This window comes from Lycium ferocissimum, chromosome 9 (assembly GCF_029784015.1).
Source record: "Lycium ferocissimum isolate CSIRO_LF1 chromosome 9, AGI_CSIRO_Lferr_CH_V1, whole genome shotgun sequence".
Classification (NCBI taxonomy): domain Eukaryota; kingdom Viridiplantae; phylum Streptophyta; class Magnoliopsida; order Solanales; family Solanaceae; genus Lycium; species Lycium ferocissimum.
In genome coordinates, this window is record NC_081350.1 from 31,198,840 (window position 1) to 31,213,761 (window position 14,922).

General features: G+C 35.6%; 1 protein-coding gene and 1 long non-coding RNA gene across 2 annotated transcripts; one reads left to right on the top strand and one right to left on the bottom strand.

Moving 5' to 3' along the window:
* Positions 1–10,064: 10,064 nt before the first annotated feature.
* On the bottom strand, positions 10,065–12,268 carry LOC132030260 (exocyst complex component EXO70B1). Its single transcript, XM_059419823.1, has one exon. It carries the CDS (start codon positions 12,132–12,134, stop codon positions 10,308–10,310), a length of 1,827 nt encoding a protein of 608 aa, XP_059275806.1. The 5' UTR covers positions 12,135–12,268; the 3' UTR covers positions 10,065–10,307.
* Positions 12,269–12,603: 335 nt separating this feature from the next.
* LOC132030261 (uncharacterized) lies at positions 12,604–13,993 on the top strand. The gene is made up of 4 exons (XR_009408011.1): positions 12,604–12,750; positions 13,245–13,274; positions 13,350–13,413; positions 13,910–13,993. It is a non-coding gene; the product is annotated as an uncharacterized LOC132030261 (long non-coding RNA).
* The last annotated feature ends 929 nt before the right edge of the window (positions 13,994–14,922 follow it).

Sequence of the window (14,922 nt, forward strand, 5' to 3'; positions counted from 1 at the left end):
TACACCGAAGGCGTGTTAGAACCCAAAGGGTTTAAGTTAAATTTGAGGTATAGAAATTGGTGAAAGAAGAAAACCATCTAAGCAAGAGAGCAAGCTACGGAAGAAGAGCCTTTAAGAGTTATCGAAAAAAAAAGTTTTCCCAAGACCGACAAAGCTAGTATGCCGTTTATGTACATTAGAAACCCGTTCATTTAAGTAATCCAGCTTTTCCCGATAAGTAAGACTTGCTTGAAGTAAGCCAAGAAATGAGTCATCGTATTTTAGAGGAAATTAGCAGAACCACTAGATGACCACTTATCGCTAACTCGAGAGATCCACAGGCTTTAAACGTCAGCTTTTGAACTAAGGGGGAGATCGTGCGATAAGGTGCCGATATAAACTATGTGTTTTGTAAGTTGATAGGTGTTAAGGAGATTATGTCAGAGGGTCACAGTTTCATGTAGCCAAGATAAGATGCGTAAAATGTGATTTTTGTCATGCTGTTGAGATCAAGTACTAGGTAATTATGTTATGAGATACAGGTCTAGATCGAGTAGCGGGTTTTAAGGGGTGTAACGGTTCCAATTCCAGAGTAATTCATGTACTATGTGGTACTAATGCCCAGACGTACTCTACTCATGCCTTTCGTACCCATATCATGCCCATGTTAGAAGCTTTACACTCCATGTTTAAGATACAAGAATTAAGACTCCATACGATAGTAAGCTATGCCAGGAATGTTCTTTCATGTTTCTCACATCAGGTTGTACTCATGTCCAAGCTTAAAGACCGCATTCATGTCTCACGTATCTATCGTGCTTTTATACCCATGACCACGTTCTAGCTTCTAAGTGCTTTCCGAATATGATGTTGATTTTGATAATGATTGAGGTTAAGGTAACACAATAGTTTAAAGACTAAGAATCCTATGGAATGCCCACCGGTCCTTGAACAAGGGAAAAATGCCTTAGGTAAATGATTTATTTCAACTCCAAAGATATGCTACCTACGTTCTCACGTACTCGTGCCCACGACCGACTTCTTTGAGCATCCACATATAGAAATAGCCTAACAAAGGTTGGTAGGTAATGATAAGAGTAAGTCAAGATGGATGTCCTACCCACGATTCTACGTAACTCATGCTTATGTTCCTTTAGTTAATGTTTTAAAATCCGTAGCTTGGCACAAAGGATGCCATTTTCTTTTCCGAAGTACTTATGCCCCGTTTAAGTTCAAGATGACTTTCTACTTATGCCTTAGGTGCTTGACGAACGAAGCATTTATGCCTATAATCCATTCTTTCATGAGTCTTATTTTATAACAAGGGTGTCGACTTACGGTGATAAGAGTAAACTATGTTGAACCATGTCCCATTCTTTCGTAAGTATAGCTAAGTTCCAAAAGTGATATCTTATCCATCCCCATGTACGTCTATGAGTACCCAAGAGTGAGCCTACAATTGTACTCCACGCAAATCACACTTATGTCTTATTAATAGCTCAATACTCATGAAATTAAGTCCGTACGCCACGATATGCATCCATGATGTACTCATGTAAATGCCATTGCTTTTCATGGTCCCATGCCCCATGTCATGCTATTCACGTTTCATGCCATATGAATCACGTTCCCATGTACGCATGTTCCACGTTACGTCCTCCATGTACAATGCACCATGTCATGTCTTGTTCTCTAAAGCAAAGTATCTTATATGAATAGTACCAATAATTCCTTTTCTCTCAGTCCTCTATAATTCGCTCACGAGAATGAGCAAGATGAGCTAAGGTATTCATAATCATGATTAACAACTAGCAAGATAATCAGAAGTAAGGTGCATTCCTATATTCAAATAGATATCTTTTCATGTACCCTATGGTACTTATCTCGGAGTATTCTACTCGATTCGACGTATTCATGTCATGCCTATGCTAGAGATTTATGAACACCTATGTTAGGATCATATTCTTGTTATACGACTCAAGTCTGTCGCATTCACATCGAGTTGCGCTTACATTCAAAGCCTAAGTCATACTCCTATCTCATATTACCATGGTGACATACGAACGTCTATGATTAAGTCTCTAAGTATCCAAATCCTACCCGCGCTTAGTATTCAACCCTCATGTTGTAACAATCATGTTTTCGACATTCAGATCCCATGTTACGATATCCATGTTTACACGTATTCGTATCTCATGACAGTTTAGCACTCATGTATTCATGTCATCCAGTTTCATGTATTTATGTCCCACGTCATGCGTCTCACGCCCAGGTAATCATGTCATGTTCGTGCCTATTTCCAGTACTCATGTCATTCGTGCCTACGCATTTCTTCCAAACCCCATGTATAGTAATCATGTAATCATTCAGCCAATATCCGTGTGTTCAAGCCAAATTAGTATTTATGTTAGATACATTCAAGATTCAAGAATCACGTTATGTCACATCATGCGTATTAAGATGCTATGTGAGTTGTGTGTTGGTACTTTAGTTAGTTGGTAAGCATTTGAGAAATGTCGTGAGGATCCGAATTATGAAGGAAGTCCCGCCATAAATTTTGTAGATTCCGAGTTAGTAGCGATTCTTAACCACTAGTCATAAATCGAGGACAAATGTTTCATGATTCTCATTCATGTAGGCGCTACTCGCCATGTTCCCCATGTACATGTTTCCATGTAATCACGTATTCAGTTCTCATGATCCATGACCATGTTCCCACGTAACCATGTCAAGCTCTTATGTTTTACGTCATGTTTCTTTCATGTTCATGTATTCAAGCCATGTCCAGCCATGTTCTTAACCATGACCCATCATTCGAGGACGAATGATCCCAAGGGGGAGATATTGTAACACCCCGTACCTTTAACCTAAGCTTTGACCATGATCCTAGACTTAGAAAACCCGATAAAGAATGTGAGAATTTGAAATTTCCTCTTCAGTTGTAAGATGGTGGTTTACGCCCATGAACAGGGATCGTATTTCAAATACGATTACGGCCGTATTTCAAGTCGTAAACTGGTACCAAAGATTTCTGAGCATTCTGGAATTTGACATTTGGATGTTACATTGTTAAATACGGACCGTATTTCAAAATACGGCCCGTATTTCAAAACATATTTGGAATTTGGGAAAACTTCCTTGATGAAAGTTGTAGAGCTTTGAAATACCTTTCCAACGGTATATTATGGGGGTCAAACGACATCTGTGCAAAGAGTTATGGCCATTTTACTGAAGAGACGCGGATCCGTATTTCAAAATCCAGTATTTTAAAATACGGCCGTATTTCAAAATACGGCCCGTATTTCAAAATACGGCCGCATTTAACGGGCGTAAAAAATTTAATTTTTCCGAACAATATATATTCGTCCCTATCAGTTCAAATCATTATTTTTCATTCCTTCAAGCCCTAGAACGACCTCCTACCCTCTCCCATCATCAAGAACACCAAGGTAAGCCTACTCTAATTATTCCAAGTCAATTCTAATATATATCCTTGTAATCTAAACAAGAAATCATCATTCCTAAAACTAGGTTTTCAAGAAAACCCATCTCAAGGTTCAAGAATTCAAGATTTTGGAAATCTTCTTCAAAGCTCAAGTCTTTAATTCAAGTTTTGGAGCGACTAAGGTATGTAGAGTTACTATCTACGTGTGGGAACATCATTGTTCTTCCCCACGCCTCATAATCCATAAATTATGATTCTCTACTAAAACTAGGGTTTCTATACCATGCTCATGATAACCCTAGGTCCATGTCCATGATTATATTATGTATGAATTGTTATAATTCCATCATTGAGTTCTTAATATTTCTTTATGATTATTGAGAATCCGTCCGTAATCCATGAAAACCCATATCTTGTATTCCATGGGTTCTTGCATGCATGTTTTTAAATAAAAATGATTATTTCATGAATATCCTACATGTCTACAAGTTTTCATGCAATTGTATTATATAATTACTGTTCATGCCATGATACAAGATACATACATGCTAAATACAAGTTATTTCATGAAACCATGTTTACAAGTTATTTCATGAAACCATGTTTACAAGTTATTTCATGAAATCATGATTACAAGACAAGTACAAGTTAATTCACGAAAATCATGGGCTTCTTAGCCAACTATATTATGTTCATGTTTTTGGGAGTTGCACGAATTACCGAGAAGGCTCGTATAGCCTGAAACTACGTAGCCACCGTAGGACAAGGATCGCTCCGCCCGCTAGGACGATACCTTAATTTTACACTGAATGGATCCATCAGGCACGTTACCACCTTATACCCTGGCAAGGTATGGGGGCTCTGCTGGTCCGGCGAGGTACCAGACTCCACGTACCCACGTGGTGATATCACATGTCGGTTTATGAAATGCTCTCCCTACTTATCATGTTTTACTTATGTTATATATATATATATATATATATATATATATATATATATATATATATATATAAACTAGACTCATGCTCATGTTCATGTCCGTGTTTTCGCTTTCGCTCTTATCATGTTATTTCATGTCCCATGTTATTTCATTCAAGTTGCTTTACATACCAAGACATTCAATGTGCTTGACGTCCCCTTTTATTGCCCGGGCCCTCATTTCACGATGCAGTATCGATATACGGACGACACATCTGCTCGCAGGGACAACATTCGTATCGGCTTATTGCGAGCCCCATCTCATTCGGGTTTAGTCAACTCTTTATTTTATGATTAGTTATGCATCTAAGGTATCTTTGGGGGCCTTGTCCCGTAAGTATGTTTTCCATGTTCGACTCATGATAGAGGTTTCATAGACTAGACAAGTCGGTTATGTTATGTCGACATTCGAGTCGTATAGCCATTTTGGCTCATTCATGTTATTTCCGCACTCATGTTTAAACAAGTATTTTTATTAAGTATTATGACTTACTACGTTTTATAAAGGCTCATCATGCATTCACATTATATTCCGCTCATGTTATAAGAATTATCTTAGTTGAGTGCACCAAGTGAACAAAAGCCTCTTTCGATTAGCTTTTGCTAAATCAATAAACTTATTTGAGCCAATCCCTCCGTGAGAATTAGGACTGAAAGAAATAAGATAAATATCATTTTAACCAATAAACTTCTTTGAGTTAATCCCTCCGCGAGAATTACGACTAAAAGAAATAAGATAAAGATCATTTAAATCAATAAACTTGTTCAAATCGTCCTCTTCTCTCGAGTAACAAATAAATTAACAAGATAAGGATTTTTGTAAAGAGATATAATTAAATCCAATAATAGATATAATTAATGTCAAATACCTTAGTGTATAAAGATGATAAAGAGAAAATCCCAACATAAGAAGATAATAAAATAAAGATGTTTATTATAATAGCTTCATTAAGCTTCATCTAGTATCCCAACCAAGGAAACTTACTCCATTATGGAGTAGAAAACTAAATAGAAATAAAGATAAGACAATATTTTTTTACTACAAGAAAGAGCCAAGAGAGACACCAAGACTAGTTCTTGTGCCTTCTTCACTATTGGATGCAAATAGGATGAAAGATGGGTTGCTTTTCTTCTACAAACATGTGCCTATTTATAGGAGAATTCCTACAAGGCTTTGGTGAGAAATTGCAAGATAATAACAATATAATATTATATCCTTGATGAGAATTTACATGGCAATTTATCACGCAATCTTGGTGAGAAATTGACATGATAATTTGTCATGAAATCTTGGTGACAATTTGCCACAACTTTGTATCTCTTGACTTTGTGTAGTCTTTGGTGAAGTTGTCAAGAATGCATCCTCATTTCTTGACTATTATTTCTTGTTTCTTCTCTTTTTCCATGTATTCTTTTTCCTGCAATATTTGTTAGAAAAGTGCGAGAATTTGATATAAATTATTCATATTTTATTTTAAAATATTATACTTTTATACTGAAATTACATGAATAATTTATATCCATCAGTTGGCAATATCATTTTCCTGGCAATGTAGGCTTTTCACTTTGTTGAAGCATGCTGAATTTCAATTAATTGACTTTCCGAAATGAAGGAATAACTTAAAGTTGTGATTTTGATAAATAGGCAAATGTCGTATTTGTCTGCAGTGTTAAATCAGTGATCTCCTTTTAAAAGTTATTGTATGATATTGATACTAATCAAAGACTTTAAAGTGCAGGTCTTCTGTGTGTTCATTGAATGGAGGCTGACCATGAGCAGACTCCAATCTCTGTTGTCTTTGTTGTTTTATTCATGGCTTCTTTGTTTGGGATATGAGCATTGACAATTGATCACTGCTTGCTGATATATTACTTTACTATAATTAGAAAAGCTTTGGTTTCGATCAGGGATAAAAAGGTAATTTTGTCCTGCTCCCATTAATTAAAATGGGCCACATAATCATCACTTTCTACAATCTTCTAGAACTTTCTCCCCTTTCTTCATCCGATCACTTTTTATTCCTCTCTTCCTGCAGTAAACTGCAAATAGTTCTCCACTATGTAATGTAAAGAATGCATGTAAAGGTTCGTCATGTAATATATATTATGCTTGTGTCCATTGACAAGTAATAGCAAATTCAGTATATGGATTTTAATCAAATGGTTATTTGATATCAATCAGCAGGGAAGACTGACAAGGTTTTACACCTTATATCACTTTTATGTTTAGAGATCTTCTTCCAAATCTTCCGTTAAATCTTCTTATTTCGTGAACTCAGTAGTGCCGAACTGTATGGTTTCTCACTCCTTGTAATGTAAAATATATATCCTATTTTCGAAATACTTTGTTTTGATATTGTAACTACTCCACTTAATTTCAGTAGATGCTTATGGTTTCAATGATATAATATACCAGGAAATGCTTGCTAGCTTTAGGAAGTTTTGATTTGGTAATTGCACTGTAGGAATCTAAAGACGCATCAGAGATCAATTGTTCCAGCACGGGCCATTACTATCTAGTATACTTATAAAGCAAAAATTTATAAAATGAGTTTTGTGATTTAGAAAAGTCAGCTAAAAGAGAGGGATTGTCGTTTGGAGAGTGTCGGATTGTATCGGATTTCAAATCATTACATCTCTATCACCTTTTATGCCGCGTTGTAGGTATCCACTGCGAAATAAGCAACTAAAGAGGTGATTATAGTTTTTTCCTGTCAAAATTAATGGGTTACTCATTCTATCCTTTTTAACTTGTTATGTATTAACTTGACACGTTTATTGAGAAGCTAAAAATAGAATGCAAAAACAGTGACAACTATTAAATGTAATCACAATTACTTTACTGTATATTTAAAACGTAACATTACATTCCACGACCTTTTCTTACTTAGAAAGTGAGCTAAAAGAAAGAGAATGTCGCCTTATTATAAAGAAGCTCACAATTACCGATCAGTAATGTAAAACAACGAGGAAAATCGTTACCGATCATAGCGTAAACAAGTTCGTAATGTAAAAAACCCAAACCAAGCATGAATATCATGAAATGCTGCCAATTTGATTATGAGAATGCAACAAACCAATATTTCGCATTGAATTTCCTATTAAATATTGAAAAGTCATTTATTTTACCATTTTCCTCTATTAAAAAATGTAGCTAACTAAATTTCCGTTCCAAGAAATGTCGAATGCTATTGAAGCGAAATTGGTCAAGGTCCACCTTTAGAACCCTTAGGTCCCGAGATCGAGTCCAGGTGCGCGCATTTAGTCTAAAACTTTTTTTTTTCTTTTTCATTTTTTCTTTCACTTATATGATCACCAAACTTAAACAAATCAAGTATCAATGTACTTTAATCCTTTTGAACACCAAAACTCACTTTGTTTTGCATAACTAATTTTAGTTCATAGTTACTTCGACACTAAAAGTGACTTGATTCGTTATGTTAATAAATAATGATTTGACACTGCATTCACAAGAAATAGCAATATGGAGTTCAGCAAAAAATAATACAAAATTAAACAACATGAACAAAAACAAAACAAAATTAAACAACTTGAGCAAAAACAAAACAAAATTAAACAACAGAAATTAATCATTCAGTCAAATTATTCCACTCTTCAATATATAACGTCCAATAAAAACCAAATACCGTATGTATATAGCCAATATATAATGCTCTATTTATAGGGAAAATAAAAAAACACTTTCAGATACCAAAACAAAAAGAAAAAGAAGAAAAAAATACACTCTAGGCCAAATACCGTATGTATATAGCCAATATATAATACTCTATTTACAGGAAAAATAAAAACACTTTCAGATACCAAAACAAAAAGAAAAAGAAGAAAAAAATACACTCTAGGCCAAATACCGTATGTATACATAATACACCTATTGAAATAAGAACTGTTATTTCTATCATATATCATTGCACCAGCTACTAATGGACTCTACTCAGTTTAGTATAGTAGTATGAAGCTTATTCTGTGATTAAATATACAAAACTTCTACCTCCTAGATTCTATAATTGTACACATTTTTTTTTGATAATCATGGTGTCGTAAGAACTGCTTTGTCCATTACGAGGCAGGGACATATGAGAATAAATCTGAAACTTGGGATTTGAACACGAGATCTCTTGATTGTCTGACCAACTTATCACTATGGCACACTTAGGTGCAAATACTTGTACACATTTTCTTAGATCAATTTGTTCACATTTCTTGTAGACGTATATAAAAATGATACCGTTGCACGTTCTTGCAAAATGAAAGAAGAAGAAAGAGAAGATTGTTGAAATGGACGGCAAAAGAAGTAAGGGGCAATCAATTTAGATGGACCAAAGTTCTTTGTGTATGAAATGCATTTAGGTCCAAGTCATTTTTCAAGAGAATACGTAGATTATCCACTTGGTAAATTCGTCAAGATGATGAATATGCATATTAAGTGTCTGATGTGCTTATTAGAAAGCTAAATCAATTTGACTCAATTATGACAATTATTAAAAAAGAGAAAAAAGGGAAGTAAAAAGATTACCGAGTAGTTGAGGCTGAAATCTTCGCTGTGAACAAATAAGTTGCTATATCATTCATAGCTATAAGTGATACCGGAAAAAGGAACAAATTAAATGTTTATGCACTCTACAGTCTACAGTAAACAACACGGTCGAACTCCACAATAGTCAACATCATCTATAGCAAAAAAATTGATAGTTTAGGCATTTTTATCCAATTGAATGATTCAGAAGACTCTAATATAATACATAAGATGATGCAATAATATAACCAAAGAAGCATTTAGTTAATGCAACAACAGGAGTAAAAATTGTTATATCATCACACATTAACTTCCTGAGAACTCATATATTACCAGCAAATGCCTTCAAATATGTTGGCAACATAAAAAAGGATTGAGTGAAAACCACAAATAGAATAATGTGCATCCGTGCATACTGACCAAATTGATACTTGTATCAGGTTGGTGTTAATTAGCAGTTAAGCACATACATAACAGCCAATTAATGAGGCTTGACTTTTGGTTCCAGTTGAGGGATGCGATGGTTGGTTCTAATTAGTAGTGACTTTTGAACTTCTAGATATTAAGCTTAATGAAAAAATTAAGAGAAAATGACAAAAAAGATAAATAGCATTCTAAGCTCTAGAGAGGTGCCACATGCATCGGATCGATATGCCCGTCCCAATTGGAACACATTTGGTTCTCTTTTACTATTGAACTTAAGTTGGATACACAAAAAGTTACATCCGATACCAATGATTGACTTACTATATGCTGAGTAACTTTAGTGGATCATTTGGCAGACATAGAATGGTTTCAATTCCAGTGTTAATTGGTGATGTTGTGAAGAGCTATGTGTCTTGAACCCTCCAAAATGTTGTTGTACCCATGTCGGATCGTCCGAAAATGCATAGCTTATGGACTATGGTTCCAACAGGCGATATCTTTGAAGAGTCCGAGCACCATAAGTGAAGAAAGGATCAGAATATTATAAAATGAAGTTCTGTTTCATTCTTTTGATAGACTTCTCAAGAAGAACTGATACTAATCTAACAATAATTTATCTTATTACGTACTAGTATTCAAGTATCAGAATTTGCCCTGAAGGAAGCTTTGGTTTTAATTTATTGCTAAAGAGTGCAATAGAGGTGGACGCCCAAAGTTTATGTTCATTTCTGAAACTAGTAATACAGCCACAAAGTTTTTAACACAAACAAGCTCTTCAAACAAACTAATCACACCTAAGATAATGGCACTACATTCCAGCAGTTTTCTTATGGTTTCCATTAGAGTGCCATGAAAAGGGCATAATTGCCAGCAGTACATGAACATACAACAACAATTTCTAACAGCTAAACTAAGCGTACATATATGGTACAAGAGATGCAATGATCACTTCCTCCCACTGCTGCCCTGAAATAAGTCAGCAATTCGAGCTTCAAGATCCTCCACGCTAAACTTGATGTGCCTCTCTGTGTGCCTCCCCGTATCGTGCATCCTTGCAATAAAGTTGCGGTATGCTGGAGACAAAGCCCCTGCTACAGAATTCCTTATATCCTCCTTCAGTTGCTCATCAAAGATTATCCAAGTCGATTGAGTTTTACATACCTCCTCAAAGTATGAATTGAATAACTTAAGCTTTTCTTTCAAAGACCTCGTAGGCGACATACCATTATTGTTACTATTATTATCAATCTTGAGAGCTCCCAAAACTTTACTCCACGAACTTCGTTGATAATTTACATGATACTGCTTAACTTTAGCTGCATGTTTTCTTATCCAATCATCACCTAAAAGCAATCCCAACTCACTATCTTTAACCTTATGAACAATGTATCTTTCATTATTCATCATAAAAACAGCCAACAAAGCAGAATCCTTGTAAGTCTTCGCTTTTGCTTCAAGATTACTCTCAAGCAACTCCATAATCCAAGCCATTTGAACAGCCATTGAAGACGACGACGAAAGTGCTCTATCATCATCCATTTCCTCAAAAACCTGTTGAAGAGTAATCCGTGATCGACAAGCTGCACGTAGATAATTCATTACATATCGAGTAATCGGATGTAACCCCCCACCTGGAACAGGCGCCTTAGCAGGATCACGACGAATTAAATTCTCTAATTCCATAAATATCCCTCTAATAGCTTCACCTAATCTTCTCCATATCGCCAACGCTTCATTCCTCAACAACACACAATATTGAGAATCCGAAAACAACAATTCAAATTCAGGCATCAAATCCCTAAGCGCCTCATAAACATCCAACACTTTAAAAAGCCTCTCAGGTGCCCGACTTGAAATAGCAATAGCATCAGCAAAATTGAGTAACTGAACCGTACAACTTCTAGAAACTTCCATAAATGACAGATCACAAACCGATGTCAATCCGAAGAAAACACGATCACATAAACGCCGTTCACTTGGCAACAATATCCTTAACGATACGTTGACCGCTTTGACCCATTTTTCAATCTCATCTTCAAGATCATTCCACTGCATTTTCTGCACTTCATCAATACTTAGCTTCTTCTGTAAACCTAATCTACTCAAACTCTCTTCCAAAAACTCTCTTCTACACGCGCTGTACGCGCGTGAACACTCTTTACCATACCCAGCAACCACCATTCTCTTAGCAATCTCATGTAAATCGCTTATAATTCCAGCTGGTAAAGCTTCAATAAGGATATCGTAATCAGTTACAGGAAGTGCAGTAGGAATCTCATCAGTACTAAAATCATCTGAATCTGAATCGTAAGTTTCGTCGCGCGTGAGATCCACGGGCTCAGAAGCGCGTTGCTGCATCATGAGTGTTGCGAACTCATCTTCTAAACGGAACATAGCTTGTTGAAGTAAATCCTCAGCTTTATCAAGAAAAGTAGAAACAGAAACAGATTTGTCGTTATTCCATTCACGAATTGTGGATATCAATTCGTCAATGGAATGAAGGAAGGACGTGGCGGAATCAGCTGAGTCGGACCATATGGGATGTTCAGTGGAGACGTAACGAGAGATCTGACGATGAAGAGATTTAAGGGTACGTTCAAGTGAATTGGCATTGGGTAGTTGATCTTGATCATCAGTTAGTTTTTCACGAAGACGATTATCGAAATTAGAGAAGATTTGAAGGATATCATCAGTCATAGTATCAGTATGACCAAGGGTTTTAGCAATATGACGAGCTACAGCTATGAGTTTTTCTTCACCATTTTCAGCCATGGTTACAATTGAAAATGCTTCTGTAATTGGGTTTTCCGTTTTCCAAATGGGTTTGTTTTTTTAATCTCTTTTTTTACAAAAATGTGAACAAGGGATAGGGAAAAGAGAAGAGTGTGGGACCAACAGGAAAGTCATACGAAAACGCGCTTTTGTCGGTGAAATACAGCTGAAAGTAATATGAATATTAAATTAAAGAGAAAGTTACGTACTAAAAGCAATTGACCATTTCTCTCTTTACTTATTTATTACTCCATCTGTTTTAATTTATGTAAATCGATTTTCTTACCAGTTTGTGCAAAAAAAAAAAAAGTGACTTTTTTTATATTTGAAAATAATTTATCTTTATACAATAATTTATTATCATACAGAATATATATGACTTATTTTACATCACAAGTTTAAAAGTCTTTTCTACTTTCTTAAATTGTATGTCCAGTCAAATAAATTCACATAAATTAAAACGGAGGGAGTATTATTTGTGTCTTTTTTTTCTTTTCTTCTTCTTTTTCTTTTTCTTTCGGCGTTGGATGCTTTTATCTTCATCTCTTTTCTGCTTCAACGGTCAAAAGATGGGCGATAATCAGAGACAACCTCAGTATCGACGATCTCAGTTAAGGTAATTTATGTTAGTAGGTTGCTGCACGGTTTTCTTTTCCGTACTAGGAATATCGGTATCTTTTTTAGATTTGTTTATTATCGCACTATATGATTGTTTCTTTCACTTTGTTATAGTCCGCGTATATTCTATTCTCCCCGAATTTCATTTGGTGGGATTATACTGGTTATGTTATTGTTGAGCCGAAGGTCATATTGGAAAGAACCTCTCTATCTCTATGAGGTAAGGGTAAGTTGCGTAGACTCTATCTTCTCCGAACCCTACGTACATTCTACTCTCTTCAGGCCCTACTTATTGGATTATACTGAATATGTTAGTTGTTGGTCTTGAATTTCTGAAATAAAAAATACTTCATTCTTGACCTGACCTTATTAATGCTCTTGAATATATTAGCCTGAAATGTATCTGCTATTTTCCTGTGTGTAAATATAATATTCATTATCACGCTTGACCTCCTTTGACTAACTTATGTGTTCTTTACATCTTTCATTCAGCACAGGGAGATGATTGGTATTGATTATCAGGTTCCCTCTCCATTCTCTGTGGTTCCACTAATTATTGTCTATGTTTTTATCCTAATTTATGTTTTTCAACTGTAGGAAGTGGATTTGCTTAAGCATGCGCCACCGGAAACAAAAATCTTTCTAGTTTCTTAGAAGAATGGTAAAGTCTCACTATCATTGTTCGCAAAATTGTTTCTTTTCGAAGTAAATCCAGGAGAGTAGCCTTTTTTTTTCCCAGGAGAGTAAAAATTAATTGAATTAGGTGGGGGGCAAATTTTTGAAGTTGAACATCACAATGTGGCTTTGGCGGGTTAATAAGCCTTTCCTCCAAATACATCTTCCAACGACAATGCGTTTTGGATTACTTCTGGTGTTCTTTTTTAATCAATTCATCCTTTTTTGGTTGAACCGTAAGTTACAAGTTATGTAGATATAATTCTGTTAATTTACTGCCACCGTAATAATTTATGTTGAGCTCCATTCCGGATAAAAGCTTTGGTTTCAGATTTTTATTGTAAATGACGAACATAGTTTTCGCTTTGAATTTTTCTGTTATTTTAGTTGGTTTGGTAATCATGTCAATTTGTGTTGTATTGTTGGTGCTTGGTTGATTTTTGAAAGTACTAACAAAACCTTCTCCCACTATGCTGGCTTAGGAAGAGCAAAATATCTCATCACCAAACTGCGGACTGAGTTGATAATCGGATTAAGGGCACCAGTAATGTGCTTGAAGATGCAACAAGAAGGTCTTGCTTCTCTTAGCTTTGTTCCCACTACTCATAAATTGGCATGCCCGTAGATCATTATCGGCATGTGTTTAGTCTTGTGAGGTCGTTCTTTGGTTCAGGCTTAGTGCCGCTTTAGATTGTTGTTTTCCTAACTGAATGTCCTGTGATGAAAGTGAAAAGCTGCTATGTAAAAAGTGGATATTAGCCTATATTACTTTAATTAATTTATACAACCAATTCTTTTGCAAATTGGAAAGGCTTTGATTTGTGTTACATTTCAAGTCCTTTAATGTTTGTGACAAGAAACTATGTTACATGCTTTATCCTTATTGTTGCCTTCTTGTTCGTTCTGGGTGGCTCTCTAATTCATCTATAAGTTGGACATTTCTCTTGATTTTTCACTATCTCGCTGGACATGAACAATGAACTGTATATATCAAGCGAAAGTTCCTCCAATTTTGGTGAAATTGCAGCTGGGATATGCTTCTCCTTTGAGCAGTGGGTCAATCGGCAACAACCTCTCTACCTCCCAAGGTAGGGGTAAGGTCGGCGTACACACTACCCTCCGCAAACCTCATTTGTGGAATTACACTGGATATGTGCTGCTGCAGCTGGGAGAAAGCTGGCAGTCAAAGATGTGTTGACTCACTGAAACAGGAAGCACAAGTATGCTCAGTGGAAGGAAAGTCATCACAGGTTGAGTTCAGTAACGAGAAGAACTGGACCTGTTGATTAGTTATTTAGCTGATTAATTGTTTTGGACTTATTTTATGTGCCAGGTCATTTTTTGGATAGATACTTTATTTGTTTAATGTTGTGTTGCAACTAGATGAAGAACGTAAGCTTAGGCAATTTTAGCTTTATGTTTTTTTTTTTTTTTTTTTTTCACATGATCTACTTTTTCCTTCTCTTTTTTCTTTACTGTCATCCTTTCATCACCA

What these genes read in the sequence shown, in the direction of transcription:
- LOC132030260 (XM_059419823.1), bottom strand. Translation starts at nt 12,134, where the DNA reads ATGGCTGAAAATGGTGAAGAAAAACTCATAGCTGTAGCTCGTCATATT.